The 20,764-nt window shown below is 34.3% G+C and overlaps 3 protein-coding genes across 6 annotated transcripts; 2 read left to right on the forward strand and 1 right to left on the reverse strand.

The window, feature by feature from the left end:
* Nucleotides 1-595: 595 nt before the first annotated feature.
* On the reverse strand, nucleotides 596-4,066 carry LOC137830330 (UPF0496 protein At1g20180-like). The gene is made up of 2 exons (XM_068637604.1): nucleotides 3,931-4,066; nucleotides 596-1,908 (listed from the first exon to the last, which is right to left on the reverse strand). The coding sequence occupies exons 1-2, from the start codon at nucleotides 3,944-3,946 to the stop codon at nucleotides 854-856; spliced, it is 1,071 nt and encodes a 356-aa protein (XP_068493705.1). The 5' UTR covers nucleotides 3,947-4,066; the 3' UTR covers nucleotides 596-853.
* A 1,059-nt stretch (nucleotides 4,067-5,125) lies between these two features.
* Nucleotides 5,126-8,360, forward strand: LOC137830331 (G-box-binding factor 4-like). 4 transcript variants are annotated; one of them, XR_011084205.1, is made up of 5 exons: nucleotides 5,126-5,862; nucleotides 5,961-6,032; nucleotides 6,123-6,331; nucleotides 7,442-7,471; nucleotides 7,968-8,360. XR_011084205.1 is itself a non-coding variant. In XM_068637605.1 (4 exons), the coding sequence occupies exons 1-4, from the start codon at nucleotides 5,323-5,325 to the stop codon at nucleotides 8,046-8,048; spliced, it is 723 nt and encodes a 240-aa protein (XP_068493706.1). In that variant the 5' UTR covers nucleotides 5,126-5,322; the 3' UTR covers nucleotides 8,049-8,360. The 4 variants fall into 4 exon arrangements, 3 of the variants coding, with proteins under 3 accessions (XP_068493706.1, XP_068493708.1, XP_068493707.1); XM_068637605.1 differs by lacking the exon at nucleotides 6,123-6,331; XM_068637607.1 differs by lacking the exons at nucleotides 6,123-6,331; nucleotides 7,442-7,471.
* A 5,641-nt stretch (nucleotides 8,361-14,001) lies between these two features.
* Nucleotides 14,002-16,869, forward strand: LOC137828755 (early nodulin-like protein 14). Its single transcript, XM_068635440.1, has 4 exons — nucleotides 14,002-14,731; nucleotides 14,830-14,933; nucleotides 15,014-15,400; nucleotides 16,572-16,869. Exons 1-4 carry the CDS (start codon nucleotides 14,605-14,607, stop codon nucleotides 16,632-16,634), a joined length of 681 nt encoding a protein of 226 aa, XP_068491541.1. The 5' UTR covers nucleotides 14,002-14,604; the 3' UTR covers nucleotides 16,635-16,869.
* The last annotated feature ends 3,895 nt before the right edge of the window (nucleotides 16,870-20,764 follow it).

A 20,764-nucleotide genomic window follows, 5' to 3' on the forward strand; every position in this document is an offset into this window, starting at 1 on the left:
CTACAACGCTATTTCAAAGAGTTTGAGGGAAAGTAACTTTAAAGTAGCAAACACTTGTTTTTTTTTGTATTTGTAATGAAATAATACCAGTACAAAAATTATTGATCAAATTTTAGTGGGTCTTTCTGTCATCTTTTATCAAAGAATAATTCCGATTATTAAATAAGTAAAGAAGAGACAATAATTTGTGAATTCAATTCAAACATCATGTTTAATAAAAATGTATATTTTTTATTAATTATTAAACAATTACTTATTCATAAATCTTGTGAGACTAATAATTTTCATTTCTCTTCTTATAATAAACCCATTTCATTATTTTTTATTTTGTAATTGTTTTGAAATTATTTTAAAGTTTTTCTTATATTTCCGGCTACAAAGTGGACTTTTAAACTTAACTAAATCTCATAAAACCGTGAGGTTTGCACCCACTTATATACAATAAATTATTCTCATCAAGGAGATGTGAGATCTCCAACATTTCCTATATTGAGTCAAATAAAATGACGATAAAGATTATTTTGCTTAACAAAGGACCATTTACGTTACAAAGGTTATAAATTATGTATAAAATGTATTTTTATAGACACTAATAGAAAGATTGTAATAATATCAATTAAAAAATTATTTTCAACATACTTCCAAACTTCAATAGAGATACCAATTAGACCAACAACTTTATCCCTATTCATCCTCTTAATAATCTTTCAAAGCCAAATTGGTAACTGAAATCATTAGAAGAGAAAATAACTTTTAACTAACTACTCTTAATCCCTTCAAGGTGTAATTTACATTTGATTTATCATCTAACGATTTTGTATGTACAAGTTTTCCATCCTTTATCTCCACGGAATCATACTGATCTTTTCATTTCCCTAATGACCAAGGTCCTTGCCTGGTTTATTGTTGCAAGGCACAAGTACACATGTTCTTCAAGTTCTTCCACTTGTTTCCTGAACCCTACATCACTTTTCCTAAGCTCCCCCACAACCTGCAAAGATAATTTGTCTTTCCTGTCCAAACAGAATTGCACCATTGTCCTGTTATGCTCAATTTCATCATGAAGCCGAGATACAAGTCTACTCATTGTGTCAAAGTCTCTATTCAATATGTAAGTCCCCTTAGCTGCTATGTCCAACTGGTCATAAACTTTACTAAGAGACCCTTTTCTTGAAAATTTATAGCCTCTAAGCTTCCTCTTAAGATGCTTAAATGGGAAGCTGAGAATTGCTGGCCCCAAGATTACTGCTGTGAAAGTATGTGTGGCTATAACCATGGCTGTGATTGCCACTAATCCACAAGCTGCAGTGACACAAAACCAAGATGTCTTCATCAAATACTTCATAAGCTTAATTTTCCTTGCAACCCTTCTTCTCATTGACTTTAGATGGCACAAAACTGATGAGTGCTTATCATTGATGAGCTTGAAGTCATGGTTTTTAAGGTTTGATAACGGATCATTTGAATAGGTGAATGAGTTCAACTCAAAGATGACTACTTCAAAAGTTTCAAAAGAGTCACCATCCTTGATGTCTAGAACTCTTTGAACAAACTGATAATAAGAGTGGATTTGGCTGATGCTTTTGAGAAGATGACAGCAAATGTGTGAAGCCTCTGCACTTATGTCAAAGTAACTAAGCATAAGGTTTTTGAGTTTTGGTGTCTTTGAAAGGGTTCCTGAATCAACAATGGAAGATATAGTTTCTTGGCAAGGTTCAAGGAGGACTTTTGAAAAATTGTCATGGCTATAATTAATGGAAGGCTGGTTTGCAAGTAATTGAACTTTATTGTAGAAATCAACATAGGGCTTTGTCCTCAGTGTCCTATGGTACTCATCATGGAAGTTTATGCTTTTCGGGACTTCTCTGCACTCCTTCACATCTGTGATGTTAAATAAAGTAGGATGCCCTGTGACAAGGAGCAAGATACAGATTAGAGCAAAGACTTGCCAAAACAATATGCTTTAGACTTGGAACTTGCCAAAACTTGATCCAAGAATCAGAATGTTCGTGGGAAGTGATAAACAGAAAGAAACTTTATGCTTGGCAAACAAAAACTGATCAGTTAAATTTAAATTTAAATTTACATTCATAAATATAAGATTGGATGAAGAAGGAAAATTGAAATTTGACAAACAATAGATACCAAGCTTTTTCCATGTAACCATTCAAGCATAAGCATATATGAACCTGATCAAATCTCTTTATGAAGCAGGTAACATCACTTGTTTCTAACTAAAGAGGGTTTTGATTACAAAGAGAAATAGTTTGGTCTAGCAAAGGCTATCTATTTCCCTTTGGTGCTAGGAAATTTTCATATAAACAATGAATTAGGATTTTTTTTTTCATTGTTGGATATGCTGTAAATGGTTTAAGTTTCAAAGGGAACAAGTCGGTTGTTGATTAAATAGAGCTTATAACACATTCAGAGATTTTTAAATAATATGTATATATATTGTGTTCTGAAATATTAAAGTGTTACTTGACACATAATGCTAATTTTTTTTACCTTTCCTTGTAATGTTTCCAACACTATTACCTAAACATGATACAAAATGATTAACATTTTCAAAATTTGATTAATTTTTTGGACAAAATAATCCGAATGAATCATGCTGCTTTAGATTTCTATGGGTTTGAAACAAATAAGAAGCCAAATGAAAAAATTAAGGCTGAAGTCGTAAAACATACCTTGAGTTTTCAAAGCTCTTAATTTTGGCGACATGTTGGTTTATTGGTCCTAAGAAAAAATTGATAATTAATGCAAAAGCTAACAAAGTTAACTGAACAAACTTGGCTCCCCAAAACCTTGCTATTACAATCTCAATAACCCTAATTATATAACAAAGAATGGGTTGGTATATATCCCTATAATGCTAATGATCAGATTCCTAGCAGCTGGGTTGTTTATTGAAGTTGATACATATTTAAATTTAATGTGCTTTATAAAGGCTCTATCATTGTTAATTTCAAGGATTTTGGTTAAAGCTTTCTCTCAGATATTGGAATCCTCTAATCTCATCCACAAATAGAGATAATAATTTCTTTGCCAAGTTGTCTGCAAACTTAAGGCTGAAATTGCTGGAGATATCCCTTTTCTAATTATTTGCTTCGCGTAGGTTTTTCCCCATTTTAATCACCTAATTTTGCAAGGTTGCACCATTCTATCTTACAATATATCATGCAGGCTAAGATATTTTTATAAATCTTTTACATATACCCTAGAGGTTAAAAAGTCACAAGACATACGAATATTTGTATCGACCAATCTTTCATAAAAAGAATGTGCTAAAGTTAAAATATATTGACATATTTACATAGAAGATTAACTTAATCATGATACCTATGTTAATTTCAGTTTAAGATAAAACAATCAAAATAAAGATAAGTCATTATGAGAATATTTATTATATCTATATATCAAACACTTACTTTTAACGTTAAAAAATCTTTTAAAAGTGTTCGAGAACCAAAATTTAAATCTAGAAAAAAATTTATAAAAAATAGAAAGAAAGTCCTGATTAAAAGAATAAGTTGTTCAGTAAAAAATTAATGTATCAACCCCTTATTAAAAACATCCTTCAAAGTTTCTTTTATGTGTCAATCAATTAGATGGGTTATACACTAGCGTGAAATTTATGCACAAAGTAGATAGTTAATACACCCTATATTATTAAATATTTTCTAATCATTTTAAATAATTTTTAATGAGTTTATATTTGAAACACAAAAAATATTTATAAACAGTTTTTCTATTTTTATTTTCTTAATCAATGTTTTTAGCACTTGTTGTGTTACAAGTCCTGTTAGGAAATGCGCTTATACATGGAAAAATAGCATTTATAGCATTTGCTACTTGTGAAACTGTGTGTTGTGGTTTCTGATTTGTTCTATGCATGATGTAAAATAAAAATTATAGTGTTTAATTTACCTGCTGATTGACGCATGTTCCATCATCACCAAGAATTGGCAAATCTCAAACTCAAATTAGCTTAATCACTGAAGGCAAGAGTTCTCCAACCTTACAAACAATCTGTTTATTGTCTATTTATTTTGCATGCACATGTAGCTTCAAGAAAGAAAGGCTGAAATATATACTTGTCAACACTTGTCATGGTTAACCACCTATCATCTTTAATCATTTGGTTTATTCCCTTTGAGTTTAAAATATCCCTTGGTCAGTCTCTTCCCCATTGTCGTTATTGCAGGCATTCATGGCCCCTAGTCATGTTCTGTTGTTACGCCTTAGCCAATTGAAAGAGACATGTACAGATAAATTGAGTCACTGTGTATAAACATAAACCTAGCTAGTTTTGAGAAACCAACATCTTTTGCTTGGTTAGGTATATATGAATGGGAACATTCTCAAAGTGGAAAAGAAACAGAAACAATACTACATTGTCACGTTAATTAGTTGTCATTCTGAAATACACTCTGCTACGCCACATCGCCAAGTGTTTGCTCTAATGTCAAGCAGAAGGGATCATTATTTCAATTGGTAATTATTAATTAGTAAGTGTGATTAGCAACAGAAGCAGTGGCACATGAAAATTATCCTCTTACCATCTTCATTAATTAAATAAGTGATTTCTTAGTATCTATAAGGACTGATTTTAAATTGGGGTAGGTAGAATGTGTGTACAAGAATGAGTGATGCATGAAATTAGACGCAAACTTTTGGGGGTGTTGTGCACAAAGATACTCAACCGCTTATGGTGTGCGGGTGCGTGCAGAGTTCAATTTCTGACAAAGGAGTTTTAGGCTTATCTAATTTAATGCACTTGGAATATGTATTCACTCACTTCTCTCATCATGCCAAATTATTGAAGTAAAAATCATTATTATAGGCTACAATACTTAATAATTGAATTTAAATTAATATTTCACATATTATTTCAAGACCTTCATAAATATATCATTCTTAACTACATTTTATATAAAACATAGTTTACTCAATAAATATAATAATCAATTAAATATTTTCTATACATTTATATAACATTCAATTAAAAAAATATACCTTCAAAATTATTAAAGAAGTTCCCTTTTTCAAAAAAACTTTTCACTGGATTCAAAGAAAATTAAGATGATTTATAAAATGGGGAAGTAGAGTGGCACGGTTTTTGATGAGAGTATATTTAAAAAAATGGTATAAGGAAAGAGTAATAATAATAGAAGAAGAGTAAAACAAAAAACAGCCGCGACAAGGCATTGGGGTCTCTACTCTGCAGTTTGCTCAGTCTAAGTTCTTCACTTGCGAATTCCAAATCCCAAAACCCAAACCCTAGGAGAGAGACACACAGAGACATCGAATGATTGATCGATGGCATCTTCCAAGTTAATGGCTTCTTCCCATTCACGAAAATCAGAATCCTCCTCTCCTTCTCCCACACCTCAATTCACCACCACCAACTTCATCCCCATCTCCGACGCCGCCGTCACCGCCGCCCCCAAGACCGTCGATGACGTATGGAGGGAGATCGTTGCCGGTGACCGCCGCGAATGCAAGGAGGAGGCTCCTGACGACGAGATGATGACTCTCGAAGACTTCCTCGCCAAGGCCGGCGCAGTCAACGATGACGACAACGAAGAAGTTGACTGCGACATCAAGATGCCAATGCCCCTCACGGAGAGGCTCGGCAGCGGCGTCTTCGCCTTCGATCCCCTCCTCGCTGCAACGCCGTTTCAGGACGGAGTGGAAGGCTCCGTCATAGGGTTCGGGAACGGTTTGGAGGTGGTTGAAGGCGGGAGAGGGAAGAGAGCACGTCCCGTTTTGGAGCAGTTGGATAAGGCAGCGCAACAGAGACAGAGGAGAATGATTAAAAACCGAGAATCTGCCGCTAGGTCCCGGGAACGCAAGCAGGTCTCTACAGTGATGTGGATATTGATATATATGTGTGTGTTTGTTTCGGTGTATTTGACTTTTCTTTGTTGGTTGTGATGTGAATTTCGTTGTTCAAGGCTTACCAAGTGGAATTGGAGTCCTTGGCGGTGAAACTAGAGGAGGAAAACGACAAGCTCTTGAAGGAAAAGGTGCTTTGGTTTTCATTGTTTTGAAGTTTTATCCAGGGGATACTTTCAGTTTTCATCAGCCATGCAACTTGTGTTTTGTAATCATTGCAGGAGACAATAAGTTTTGTTGTGTGTTGAACTTGAAAGTTGAAACCCTTCCAGTGCTGACTTTTCGTTTTTCGTTTGATTTGGCTGATCATTGATTGGGTTTTTGGCCTGGTCTTGTTCCCTGACATGGTTTCATTACCTTGCTGTTGGGTGCTATCTATTAATGTTTGGGATTGCATTGATGGACTTTCCTTTCGTAAACACGCTTGCAGGTCATATTTTTCTCTTGCCTCATCATAAATGGGTTCACAGTGTTATTCTCAATTTCTCATTCAGTCACACCTGAAGCCATCCTTGCTTAAGTATAACCTGTCTCGTTTCTTGGCATCTGGTTATGTAGTAAATGTTTCTGAAGCCATGAATATTTTTTAGTTGGGGTTGTCTGATCATTGAATTAAAATGTCTGAGCGATTGTGCTCCCCATTGCTTTAATACTGTTACAATTCTGATCCAATTGTAATGACTTTTACCCTCTCTCTTATATTGTAGGCAAGTGTCTCACGTTTTTAAGATGGGTATACAAAATGGTGATAGGTTTGATATTGGTAATGAATAAACTTCGGTTAACCTATCACCATTTTTTCGTTGCCATTGTATTTGATGCTCGCCTTGAATTTTTTAGATATGGGATGATTCTTTCTGTCATATTTTGAGAAAGATTGTGGTTATCTTTTATGTATTACTTTTACACCAATATATTCTTACAAAGTGTCGTATTCTTACCACTACTATTATTCATACGGACTGTTATAACAAGTGTGGTAACTTCACTGGTGTTGAGTTGAGAATGCTCGTACAATTTTTGTGTGTGGAAATATCACTGTTTCCCTCATTGATTGCACTGATATTAGTGTTATTCGGCAATGGCAAAGCGTTTTTCCAGTTACACACGAGTCATGACACAGAATTGGGTCTGTGCATAATCTTCAAGCTATAGTGTTGAGTCTGCCCTCTACCAAACAAGAAAGCCATTGTTGGGATGGGAAAATGTCTATTTCTGCCTCAGAATTCAGTCTCTATTTATACCCGAGTCATGAATCATGATCTTCAGATTTTTATTCTCTCAACACATGCTTCCGTTCTTGTTTTCACTGCTAGCACGTTTGAATTTGGAATATGTTCAAGCATTTTGAGTTGCAAACAGCCCACGTTTTGGACTGTATTTCCAAAACAGAGGATGTAACTTGTAAGGGGTTTGAGTGTAGCCTGTAATACAGGTTCTACTTTAGTGTCTCATTTATCGTTGCACATCTGCCTTTGTAGCTTTAGAACTTATTATGTATTTTTGCCCTCTATCTCTTATTGAAGATATTCTTGTGCAGGCCGAGAGGAAAAAAGAGAGGTACAAGCAGGTAATGATTTGTTCTAAAAAGTTAGTTAGCGTAGGATCTTTTTGGTGAAAATACTTTGCATATTGCTCTGAGAATTTTTTTCTCTGTTGATACTCTATCTGAATTGCTTGCTAGTTGTTACTGGCATAATGTTATTGGTAAACACTTCTTTTAGATATTTTGCCTGAGAACATAACTGATGATTAATCATGAATACACACTCATGGTTCATTGGGATATGAAGTTTGCTTGTATATGATACGAGATGTAGCAAATTAACTCAGTGCTCATACTGATTTTTTTTTATCAATAGTGCCCATAATGATTTAATAGAGATGCAAAAAAACTACTTTGTCAAGTATAATGTTATTAGACTTAGTTGTGTTGTTTCATGAAGCTTGTTAGCATTGGATTTTTAGCTATCCTGTGACTATATTAAAGTGTGTATTTATAGAATAGATGTTGGCCATAGAAAGTGATTGGATTACGACTGACCTTGGCGTTTTTGTTTGGGCAGCTAATGGAAAAAGTACTCCCTATAGCGCAGAAACAAAGGCCACCGTGTACACTCCGTAGGGCTCGCTCCTTGCAGTGGTAGATAAAATTTCCTAGTGGTGCAGTTGCAGGACAGTTAACTAAATTAATCACGTCAGTGGTGGGGAAGTGATAACAGGACCAAACTAATCATCATCTCTTAAATGATAGTTCTCAGCCTAACGGTTAGTCTCAATGGCGATCTTGGTTAATGATGTGAAGAGATAGATAGAAGGAATTGAGCCAGGAGGGGCCAAGGAAATTTGTTCTGTAAGAAACAACATTTACTTATTCTTAGGTAAAAGCAGAAATATGAAGTTGGATCAAGTGGAAAGAAATAAGTGAAATATATTTCTGAGATATTTTACAAATGTGATTACAGTCTCTATTTATAGACTGTTTTACAACCTAATTAAAGAAAGAAATAATAGGCAATGAAAGCCAGAAATAATGAGTGTTTAAAGCTGTACAAATCAAATCAAATCACTAACAAATCTGTCCTAATAAATATAAAATAGAATCTGCACTTAATTATAACATAATTCTCCTGATTATGCAACACTCCCCCTCAAGTTGGTGAATGTATATCTATCATTCCCAACTTGCAAGTAAGATCTTCGAATTGTTTTGCGGGAAGTCCCTTAGTAAACATATCTGCCAATTGGAGTCTTGAAGGGATGTACTCAGTGGCTATAAGACCATCATCCAACTTTTCTTTAATAAAGTGTCGGTCTATCTCTACGTGCTTTGTTCGATCATGTTGAACCGGATTGTGTGCAATACTGATAGCGGACTTATTATCACATGCCAAACTCATAGGAGCTTCATATTTTATTTTTAGGTCATCAAGTATGATCTTCATCCATAAGAGTTCACACACCCCTTGAGCCATGGCTCTAAATTCTGCCTCTGCACTTGATCTTGCAACTACATTTTGCTTCTTGCTCCTCCATGTCACCAGATTTCCACCCAAGAACATGCAGTAGCCTGTGGTGGATCTCCTATCAACAATCGATCCTGCATAGTCAGCATCAGTATATACTTTCATGGATAAGTTTTCCCCCTTTTTGAATAGCAATCCTTTTCCTGGAGAGGCTTTTAAGTACTGAATAATTTTATCTACTGCTTGCAAGTGTCTTTCTCTTGGATCATGCATAAATTGACTAACCACACTAACTGCATAGGCTATATCTGGCCTAGTGTGTGAAAGATAAATGAGTTTTCCCACAAGTCTTTGATATTGTGTCTTCTCCACTTTTGGGTTTTCCTCATCATTCCCAATCCTATGATTTTGCTCTATTGGCACTCCAGTGGGCTTACAACCCAACTTACCAATCTCTTTGAGAAGATCAAGGATGTATTTCCTTTGAGAAATAAAGATGCCCTGTCTCGAGTAAGCAACCTCTATCCCAAGGAAGTACTTCAGCTTCCCAAGATCCTTCATTTCAAATTGAGCAGCTAGTCTCTCCCTCAAATTTTGTTTTTCAATCTCATCATCACCTGTAATAATCATATCATCTACATAGACCAAAAGTAGAGTGAGTTTACCATTCTGAGAATGTTTTATAAACAGAGTATGGTCACCTTGGCTTTGTCGGTACCCCAAAGATACCATAGCTTGAGTAAACCTTCCAAACCAAGCACGAGGTGATTGTTTAAGACCATATAGGGCCTTCTTAAGTCTGCACGCCTTATTCCCTTCATTAACAATACCATACCCAGGTGGAATCTCCATGTATACTTCTTCCTCCAAGCTTCCATGCAAGAAGGCATTTTTAACATCAAATTGATGCATTGCCCAACCAAAGTGTGCCGCCAGGGAGAGAATAATCCTGACGGTATTCATTTTTGCCACTGGAGCAAAAGTCTCCTCATAATCGATCCCATAGGTTTGAGTGTACCCTTTTGCAACCAACCTTGCTTTATACCGATCCAGTGTGCCATCAGACTTATACTTAACTGTGTATATCCACCTACAACCCACTGCTTTCTTATCTTTTGGTCTCTCTACAATCTCCCAAGTCTCATTCCTTTCTAACGCGCTCATTTCTTCATTCATGGCTCGAATCCAGTTATCATCTTTTAAGGCTTCTTGTACCAATGTAGGGATTTTGATAGAATCAATAGCTGAAAGAAAACTCTGGTGCTGCATAGAAAGTTTTTCTGTAGACACAAATTGGGATATAGGATATTTGGCACAAGATCTTTTTTCTTTTCTCAAGGCAATAGGTAAATCATTTAGGTTAGGTTCAAAAGCAGTATTTAAGGTGTCCTCAAGAGTCTCACTGGTATGAGTTCTTACCTCCGGTTCAGACAATTGAAGTTGCTGTTCGACCAGGACGGGTTCTTGTTGCCTTCGCTGATATTGTTTTCCAAAATATTTGTCTTCATTATTCTTCTCTGGTAATGATGTTGGTGCAGGGTCTTTGTCATCCTTCCTAAGAACGAAATCCTGTAACAAAGGAAAAGGTGGCAACTCAAGGTCCTCAGCTTCTTGAATACTCTCCCCCTGAAGCTGAGAACTAGGAAAGAAAGACTCTGTTTCATGGAAGGTGACATCTTTGGAAATATAAACTTTACGACTTTGAGGATGATAACATTTGTACCCCTTTTTGTAGGGGGCATAACCGATGAAGACACATTTGATGGCACGAGGATCTAACTTACCCCGATTAGGACTATGAACATGGACAAAAGCAGGACAACCAAAGACACGATTCTGAAGACTATTCAACATGGGAATAGAAGGATAGAATGTGGTCATAACCTGAATAGGAGTAACACCCTCTAGAACCCGAGAGGGTAATCTATTAATCAAATAAGTGGCAGTCAGGACTGCTTCCCCCCAGTAAGATCTAGGAACAGATGTTTGGAAAAGTAAAGCTCGAGTAACCTCAAGGAGATGACGATTTTTCCTTTCAGCAACCCCATTTTGTTGAGGAGTGTCCACACAGGTTAATTCATGAACAACTCCATTTTCCTCAAGGAACTTGGAAAGGTTTTGGTTCACATATTCTCTTCCATTATCAGAACGCAATCTCTTAATTGAACTTTCAAATTGTGTTTGAATCATTCTGTAAAACTTTACAAACAAGTGAAAAACTTCAGACTTATCTTTCATGAGAAATAACCAAGTAACCCGAGTACAATCATCAATAAATGAAACAAACCATTTTGTACCCGAGATATTAGGAATAGGTGAAGGTCCCCATACATCTGAATGAATAAGATCAAAAGGTTTAGAACTTTTATTACCATTGGGAGGAAAAGTTGTCCGATGGTGTTTAGCAAACTGACAAACATCACAATGAAATGACTCAGCAGACACTTTTGTAAATAAAACAGGAAATAAGGACTTTAGGGTACTAAATGGAGGATGACCAAGACGTCTGTGTTGAAGCCATATCTGAGAGGATGACCAAGATTCACGACCTTGCTGAAGATTAGAAGTGTGTGCCTGTAGTCTAGCACCCTTTTTACTTTCTTCATGCTGTAAATAATATAACCCGCCCTGCTCTTTAGCAATTCCAATAGTCTTCCCCGTGACAAGATCCTGAAAAACACAATGGGAAGGGAAAAATACCACTGTACAATTTAAATCTTGGGTAATCTTTTGAATAGACAAGAGGTTATTGGATAGTTTGGGAACATGAAGCACATTTTTTAAAGGAAATGAAGGTTGAAGGTGAATGTTACCACGACCATTAATGGGGGTAGTGGAACCATTAGCAATAGTAATATATGGCTTACCGGATAAAGTAGTGTAGGATGAAAAAGAAGAGGAATGAGGTGTCATATGATCAGTAGCACCAGAGTCTATAATCCAGATATTTTCAGTACTAGAAGCATTAAAGGATAAAAAACTAGAACTCTTACCACTCATAGTAAAGGAACAATAGCTAGATGGCTTACTAAGGGAGTCCATGAGAGTTCAAAACCAACTGAGTTTTTCAGATTGGCAAAATTTGATCCTGTTCACACACACAGGAAAAAAAATCTGCCGGAAAAATTTTCCGGTGGCGGTTTCAGGCGGCCAGCGGCGGTTTCCGGCGAGCAGTGGCAGTTCCGGCGAGCGGTGCAGTTTCCGGCGAGCGACGGCAGTGGTGGTCGGTGGTGGTCAATGGTGCAAGGTGGTGGTGGTGGTCAATGGAGAAAGGATAAGGAAAATAGAAAGTTGCAGCAATGAAGGCTGTCCAACAAATAATTGCAGCAATGAAGGCTGTCAAGGAAAATGATTACAGCAATGAAGGCTAAAAAAAAATTTGCGGAAGCAGAGTCTCCTAGATCAGGAGCTCTGATACCAAGTGGAAAGAAATAAGTGAAATATATTTCTGAGATATTTTACAAATGTGATTACAGTCTCTATTTATAGACTGTTTTACAACCTAATTAAAGAAAGAAATAATAGGCAATGAAAGCCAGAAATAATGAGTGTTTAAAGCTGTACAAATCAAATCAAATCACTAACAAATCTGTCCTAATAAATATAAAATAGAATCTGCACTTAATTATAACATAATTCTCCTGATTATGCAACAGATCATGTAGTTTAGATACGAATTTGACATCCTGGTCTCTCTCCCCTATGAAGAATGCCAATGTGTAATAGTAGAGGGCAAAGGGGATTTGTAGACGAGTATATAACCTACCTAGTCATGTGCTCAGACAGATATTTATTTGGAGAAAAAGTATAAAGAAATTGTTTATGCGATCTGTAATAGCGTTTCTCTTGAAAATTCTTCTGTGCATGTGAAAAGATAATCTCTGATGTCTGGAGATGCGTGGGTGTTTCAGTCTTAACTTACGAACCTGGTCCTGTTGTAAAATACCAACAAGCGCAGTTCTTGATGCGGATAATTTATTGATTTTATTGTATCATACTGTAAATTGTTTTGTTTTATCCGTAGGCCTCTTCTAGAAGACCGAGGATAATTATAGTGATGAATATATAAATTAGAGAGTTCTTGAGAAGCGAGGAGAAAATATTAAATGGACCAAAGACAATAAATATGATGCTTCCTCTTTGTCGTTGCTGACCTTGTGGTCTCGTTATCTGTATGTTGGACCACATGCTGAGATTAAAAGAAAGCAAAGCTGCCACCTTAGGGAAAGACATCGACCCTTATGTTTTTTGACTGCCCCTACTTCCGTAGGGTAAGTGTTGTACCATTTTACAACAACAACAGTACTCACCAAGTGTCAATGTTAAAAATTAAACTCACAGTAAAACTTTTGAACTCCGGAGTTCAGAGTTCTAACAGTAAGAGGAAAACTGATAAATGAGGGGCACATCTGTTAGTTTAAAAGGAAAATGAATCATGTGGTTGATTGTTGGATGTTCAAAGAATTTTCCATGTTATATTATTTGATATTCCTAATTTCTCTCTCTCTCTCTTCTGTACCATTAGCATTAATGAGAGTTGTTTATAAAATTACCTATATAAATAAAAAATAGTATTTTAATATCGTACGATAAACAAATTAATTGAAAAAGAGTTGTTTATATAAAAAACTTTCTCTAATTTATAAAAAACAATTTTTAATTTTAAGTAATTTACGTATACGAGATTTACATTAAAATAATAATTTTATTTTAAAACAATTTTTGTAAACAACTTTATATATTTATATAGCCAATGTATTGACTAGAGAAGAAAAGAAAATGCACGATAAAGTGTTGAGTGTAAGAGGAAGGAAGACTGAGAAAAAAGAGCATATTATATTACTTTACGGGACCTATACATTCTTGGCATAAATTTAATTTCGTATATTATTGGCATTTCATTCTCCAAGTAATTCTGGCGTGTAAGTTTATGTTTGGTCGTAATAACTTATTTGATTGATAAAAGAAGTTAGATTAAACATGGTCACCACCCCTCCAAAAAAAGAAGAAGACCAAATTTATACATAAAGTTAAATGTGTCTCTCTAACCAATCATATTATTAAATGAAAATTGTTAGCATTGAAGCAGAAGAAAAAAAATAGGATAGGTTGAAAACATTATTCCCGCTATTGCATGAAAGTGTGAGCAACAATGCAATGCAGAAAGTAGGGAGCAAAACTTGGTTCAAAATAAAAGAGGTAAAGGAGAAAGACAATTTTTATTTCTCACCACCCAAGAAGAAGGGTTTTTTTGAATTGAAAAATGAAATCAGCATTCACTACATTATTGACTGCAGGTTTATAATCACAGCACTAATCATTTTAGAATTATAATCCCCATCATCATACTTCAGAGCCCCAAAAATTTCATACTGATTGTGTTCCTGCCCATTTTCTCAACCTCTTTTGCCACAATTTTGAGACTACATTTTTCAGAAACAAAATCTCACACAACCTTTTGCTGTATAAAATAATAATATCAGCACACCCTCCCCAACACCCATATCTGGCACCCATTTAAACTCTTCCTTATCAAAAAGCCAAACACACCTGACAATTTAACAGTCTCCTTCCCCACACACTCTCTCTCTCTTCCAAATCAAACACAGTTTTCAAAATCCTTTTTCTCTTGCTATTCCGTAATTACCCAGAGAGCCTGGCCATTCATAAATACGACACAAAACCAACAAACCTTCCTCCATTCAATTTCCCTTCAAAATCAAACACCTTCATCACAATGCACTTCCCCATTCTCTTTCTCCTTCTCCTACCTTCACTCTTCAAGCTTTCATATTCAGCCACAATTCTAGTAGACGGATCTTCAGAGTGGAAGAACCCCACAGTTTCCATCGGTGACTCCATCAGTAAGTACCAACAACACCCAGATTTGGAATCTACATAAATGTATAACAATTTCTACCACTAGCATCTAACATTACTCTGCTTCTCCTCTCTCTCTCAGTTTTCAAGCACAAGCAACATTTCAACCTCTACATTTTCAAGAACGAGAAAGCCTACAACCTCTGCAATATCACTCAAGCCACTCTTCTCGCCAACCCCTACACGGTAAAGCCCTTAAAGCCTCCTTCTTTACTTTCAGCAGGGTTAACTTTTCCAATTTCCTTAACCAAGTTGATGTTTTTCAGTGGCATCCATCTCGACCCGGTTTCTTCTATTTTACCTTCCACAATGGGTCACTCAAGGCATGCAAAGATTCTGAAAAGCTAGCCATAGAAGTTGCTTCTTCAGCAATGGTTCCGGAACCTTCTCCAGTGGCAACGCCAGCTCCTTCTTCTGGGGGAGAGGTACCATCTTCCCCTTCATTTCCATGGCCTTTTCGTCCACACCAAGCAGCTTATTCACCTGGTCCGGCACCACAAGCACAAGCAGGTTCACCAGTGACAGTTCCATTAGTGCCAGATAAAGGTGGTGGCATGCCCTTCATTAACAGCAATCCTGCAGTTCCTCTGCCTACTGGTGAAGTTGACTCTGCCACCATACGCCCATTGCCCACCTCTGGCCATCAAGGACAGGTGCCCATACCATACCTCTCTTTCTCTCTACTAAAGCATGCACGCATTTAATGTGTACTGTTTCTATTTTTGTTACTTCTGTGTCACGCACTTTTCCTTAGATTGCATAAACAACAAATTGTAGACCATGTGCAACATTTTGAAAAAAGCTTACCCATAGCAATTTCCACCCCAGTGTCAAGTTTTTGGAGTGTTTGCAAACGCAATCAGACTGCAATATTACTAACAGTGATTATATTTATCTGCAATTTCTTCCAATATCATGAAACATGAAGAAGTTGCAACCGCGAACATAATTTAAAATTTATCATAACGCTATCTCTCAAGTTTTAAATTTTGTAGTCATAATTTTATTACAAACATGTAATTCTTGACAATACAGACAATTATAGATAACTATTTTGATATAACTACAATAATCATGGGGTGACTACAAAGATAAAAAAGAAATGATTGATATTGTGATTGAAATTGTTGTGACAGACTGTTTTTTAAAACCTTGGTTATTTCTCAATTGGGGTTAGTCCACCTAAATGTTTCCATGTGTGTTTTAGTGCTAAGTTATGTGATTTATTTGATAGAAAGAAACATTCACATGACCATAAATGTTGTCTGTTAATTGTTAGTGCACCTAAATGCGTGTAACTAAATGTGGTTGTTAGCTACGAAAGTGCACACAAATAATAAACACTATGCTGTCTTTCAATTGATGTTAGTGCAGCTAAATGTGTATCTATGTGTGTAGCTAAACTTGGTTTATTAGCTACAGAAGTGCAGATAAATCATAAATGTTATTTTGTCTTTCAATTGATGTTAGTGCACCTAAATGTGTATCTATGTGCGTACCTAAATGTGGTGTATTAGCTACAAAAGTGTACAAAAATCATAAATGTTATGCTGTCTTTTAAGTGAAGTTAGTGCACCTAAAGTTCCTATCTAAGCATGTACCAAAATGTGGTATATATCAGCAACAAACGTGCACATAAATCATAAATGTTATGTTTTGTTGTTGCACCTAAATTTGTGTGTGTATGTGGTACCTAATGTTATTTATTAGCCAGAAACTTGCACATAATGATAAATGTGTTTATTTGAAGTGGGAAGTGGGGTTGATGCATACTGATTGGAAGTTGGATTGTGTTGTTGTGATTGTGGTTGTGGGTGAGTGCAGGTGATGATTGGGTCATTTGGAGTTGGCATTGCTGTGCACACCTTGGCTTTACTGCTGCTGTGAGGATGAAGAGAAAAAGAGAGTTGGAACTCAATTTATGTAGAGAAAGAGAATGAGAAAGAGAGAGTGGGAAGGCAATGGGGTAGCAGCAAGGACTGTGGATTGGGTCTAAAGTAGCTTTAAGAGTGATGATTATACCATGTATTAAGATGCTCTTACATTCTACTTTGGAATGCTTCCCACTTTTTGTTCCTTGGTTTAAGAAACCAATCGATTACTGCAATTGCTTTTTTCTTTTTCCCTCTGATTCCCCTTGCTTTTTTATGGTGATGGGTCCTAACATTACCAACTGCATCAAACATCACACCCTTCTGGTGGGGAAACTCTCATGTCATCCCACCTCTAAATTCCACCCATTAATGCCTTCTTTAAGCAACTTCTTTTCAAATGGCTTAATTATCTTCTTATTCTGTTATTTATTGTTCTTGTTGGTTTTCATTACAATTTCAATCAAATTTCTTAAAAATGTAACAGTATGATTCCTTAAAACTTCAATCAGTTTCAAAAAAATAAAACTGAATATTTATTTGTTGAAATTAAATTATTATTTTTATAAATTACCATTGTGTGTTAATTACAAATTAGATTATAGTAAATTAAAACTGTTAATATTTATTCTTTAATGATTTTTAAAAAGTAAAAAAATTGAACATTTTACTAATAGCATAAACTAAATAAATAATCTGAGTGAAAGATAATTAAGCCATTTTGAAAACTATGAAATGTTTGTTAAACGACTTGGGAAAGGTGTGTTGAGAAATCATTTTTTTGTGAAAACATTAATGAAATATTTGAATTATTATATTGTTTTTATGAGTTTTTCTTCACAAATCAAATATCGTATTTTTGTTAATTAAATTAAAGAACAATGATCTTAAAACAGAAGGAAACAAGAGTAGAAAGAAAAGGGCATCTATTTAATGTCTCTCAAATTTCTAAAAAAGATTAGACTTGGCGATTAAATGCTCTTTAACAATGAACAAAATAATAACAACTAGAATAACGACTTTCAATAAAATTAACGATTTACATTTCTGTATAATTATTATTTCATGCAGATTATTATTAAAAAAATAGTATGTATAATGAAATTTTATAATGTGCTTATAACTTTTGTTTACATTTATTTATTTATTTTTATTTGTTTATTACTACTTCATCTAGTGTTTGAAATGTCAATCATTTCAGAGAAATTTCGTTTTATTTGTTGTCTTAAAGGATTAAAAAATCTTTTTTTAAGTAATACTGTTGTTAACTAATTTCTGAAAAATAAAAGTAGAAAGTGTTTAAAATAAAAACTTATTTACCATATTGAAGGCACATTTTATATTTAATAATATTTATGCGCGTTAAAATAGTACATGTAGAAACTCATTTAAACTCTAAATATTTATTTAATACTTAATTTTTTTCACGAACATTTTTATTTATTCACTTTATTATTAAAAAAAATATTTAAATTGAAATTGAATGTTTAAAATAAGATTTTAGAAATTGCTATAAAAGATTATAACTTACTAAATATTGCACCTAATATATCCATAAATATAACCTACCATCTCTTCTTTTCTGCATCTATATTTTCAAGTTGCATTTCCATAAAACTTTAAATTTTAATTTTCTCCTTCCCAGAATTAATTATCAGTTATGGGCAATTTATGTGTTTATGTTGGAGTGCTTGGTAAGGGGTTGTATTGAGCTTTAGTTGGTGTTCCGACTTTGGTTAGTTTTTTATTTTATTTTTGTAAATTCACTTTCAGAATATACAATATGGTGACCTTTCGAAGTTTATATCTTTGAATGTTAGAAGTTAAATTTTTTTATTTGAGAATGTACTATGCAAATGTATTTTAGATGGTGTAATTTAAAATAGTTATATTTTAAATTGTAAAATTTAAAATGCATTTGTATTTTGAACATAAAAATTTTGAACATGATACCAAACTTACTTAGTTTGCGTATGTGGGATACTAACTTAATGTCCAATCAAAATCAATTGTCAATCTTCCACAATCTACAAGCCATATGGTTGGTGTAACTCTATAGTAATGACATATCAGTATGTCTCTCATAAAATCTTACTCCAATTTATTTATACTTTTTATGTAACAGATGGTAGCAAGAGATCATCATTAATGGCATTGGCGATAGCTTGTTCCCTATCTGTTCTACAAACTAGTGTTGTCGATCTCTCTCTAGTTTGCATTTGTGATGATGATCCATTTATGGTCCTGGTTATATCTCTAACAATAATAATAACAAACAAACAATAATTTTCTTAAAATTAATATACATTTTAAATTGTGCGTTGTATTTTTTTGATCCGAAAACTAGGTTACACACATAACTAATAAGAACAAAATACACCGTAAATACTAATCTCTTCAATGACAGTTCTCTGACTGTATTTCCAATAACTCTCCTACTCACGAATGAAGGAAGAAAATTTGGAAGAGGTGCAGGCAAGAATGCAACATAAGGTAGAAGAAGAGACACTACAAGAAAATCATAAAATAAAAACCAATTTTTAGAGACCAAAATAATTAGTTGCAATAGTAATTAAATTAGAGACAATTTTAGAAACTAAAAAAAAAAATGGTTTCTATTATTGTTAAAACCTTGGTTGCTAATTAGATATCAATTTAGAAACTATTTAACAATAATAGAAACTAATTTAGAAACCATTTTTTTTTAGTTTTTAAAATGGTCTCTAATTTAGTTACTATTGCAACTAATTATTTTGTTCTCTAAAAATTGATTTCTATTTCATGATTTTCTTGTAGTGAGGTGGGGTAAAAGAAATGAGAAGTGTGTTAAATATAAGGATAAAAAGGGCAGTTAAATTTTTGGTGGTGCATGATGCAAAGTCCTATAAAAATCGTTATTCAGGCCCAAGGATGGCCTGCAAACAATTGGGCCAAGCAAGGTTAGCTTGCAAAGTGAGTTTTTTTTTCTATATATATTATAGCTTTCCCTTGTAGACAAATCTTGCAATCTACAAGCCTAAGATGATTTTTTTTTAATTTCTTTTTCGCATAAGCCTTGGATGATGACACTAACGGTATTTATTTTTGTACCCCTGCATTTTTCTTATTGCACCCCTATATTTTTTGAAATACCAGAATTATCCTTGATAATTTTGAGTGATTATGGAACAGTGTTTTATAAGCCAACGGTGTTTCTAGAATAAGAGTTCCGTAAGCAAAATGTATTTTTAGAATAGCACATCCGGAAGGCAAAAAACCATTATAGAATATTCTTTCTATAACACATTTTTTTTTTAACTTTTAGAATAGTAAATCCATAATTCATAAAATTTTTTCTAAAAAGTATGTTTTGAAAATATTATGGAAAGAATAATCTTAAAGTCATTTTCAAAAGGGGTACAATGGTCTTTTCTTAAAATGATGGACTGTAGGAAGCCATTTGTTGGGGTGCGGAGAGAAATACCTTGACACTAAAGTTAGATATTGTCATAACTACACTTGACATAAGTACATTAATGTTCTTCCGCAAATTTGATTACACATTTATTACTCAATTATCATTGTTCCACTAATTTTATAAATAAAATAATAATTGAATGATAAATTATATAATTAAACCTCATTCATATCAATAGACGCACAATTTGACTTTTATAATATTGAAGAAGATTTTAAATCAAAGAAATCATGACGTATGAATAATACACCACTAATTTTCAGAGAAAAACCATATGAGTATTTTGATGTAATTGTGACATTTATTGAGGGTAAAGAGAAAGAGGGCTTCAAGATATGAAGAACAGGGAAGAGGGACGAAGCACTGCGTGAAAGAAAAGAAGAAAAGAAATGTATCATTAATCTGAAAAATATTAAAAAAAAACCCTAAAAAGAGTTTATATACATGTTGTGTGAATAGAAAATAGGGCACACTGCATACAACAGAAAAGGGAAAGCCCAACTAGCTTAGAAGCCCAAATGAAAAATTTCTAATATTTTAACAGCCCCCTCAAGCTAGGAGTAGATGTTCTTCATTCCTAGCTTGGAAAACAAGATATTGAATTGAGCATCAGGAAGAGGCTTGGTGAAGAAGTTTGCCGCTTGTAGGGATGAAGAGATTGGAAGTAGTTTGAGTAGGCCAACATTAAG

Source organism: Phaseolus vulgaris, chromosome 7 (assembly GCF_000499845.2).
Source record: "Phaseolus vulgaris cultivar G19833 chromosome 7, P. vulgaris v2.0, whole genome shotgun sequence".
Classification (NCBI taxonomy): domain Eukaryota; kingdom Viridiplantae; phylum Streptophyta; class Magnoliopsida; order Fabales; family Fabaceae; genus Phaseolus; species Phaseolus vulgaris.

Bases quoted from the DNA above. Each gene is read 5' to 3' on its own strand.
- LOC137828755 (XM_068635440.1), top strand. From the start codon at position 14,605: ATGCACTTCCCCATTCTCTTTCTCCTTCTCCTACCTTCACTCTTCAAG. The intron at 14,732-14,829 runs GTAAGTACCAAC...TCTCTCTCTCAG, and splicing joins TTCCATCGGTGACTCCATCA to TTTTCAAGCACAAGCAACAT. The intron at 15,401-16,571 runs GTGCCCATACCA...GGGTGAGTGCAG, and splicing joins CCTCTGGCCATCAAGGACAG to GTGATGATTGGGTCATTTGG.
- LOC137830331 (XM_068637605.1), top strand. From the start codon at position 5,323: ATGGCATCTTCCAAGTTAATGGCTTCTTCCCATTCACGAAAATCAGAA. The intron at 6,033-7,441 runs GTGCTTTGGTTT...ATTCTTGTGCAG, and splicing joins ACAAGCTCTTGAAGGAAAAG to GCCGAGAGGAAAAAAGAGAG. The intron at 7,472-7,967 runs GTAATGATTTGT...TTGTTTGGGCAG, and splicing joins AAAAAGAGAGGTACAAGCAG to CTAATGGAAAAAGTACTCCC.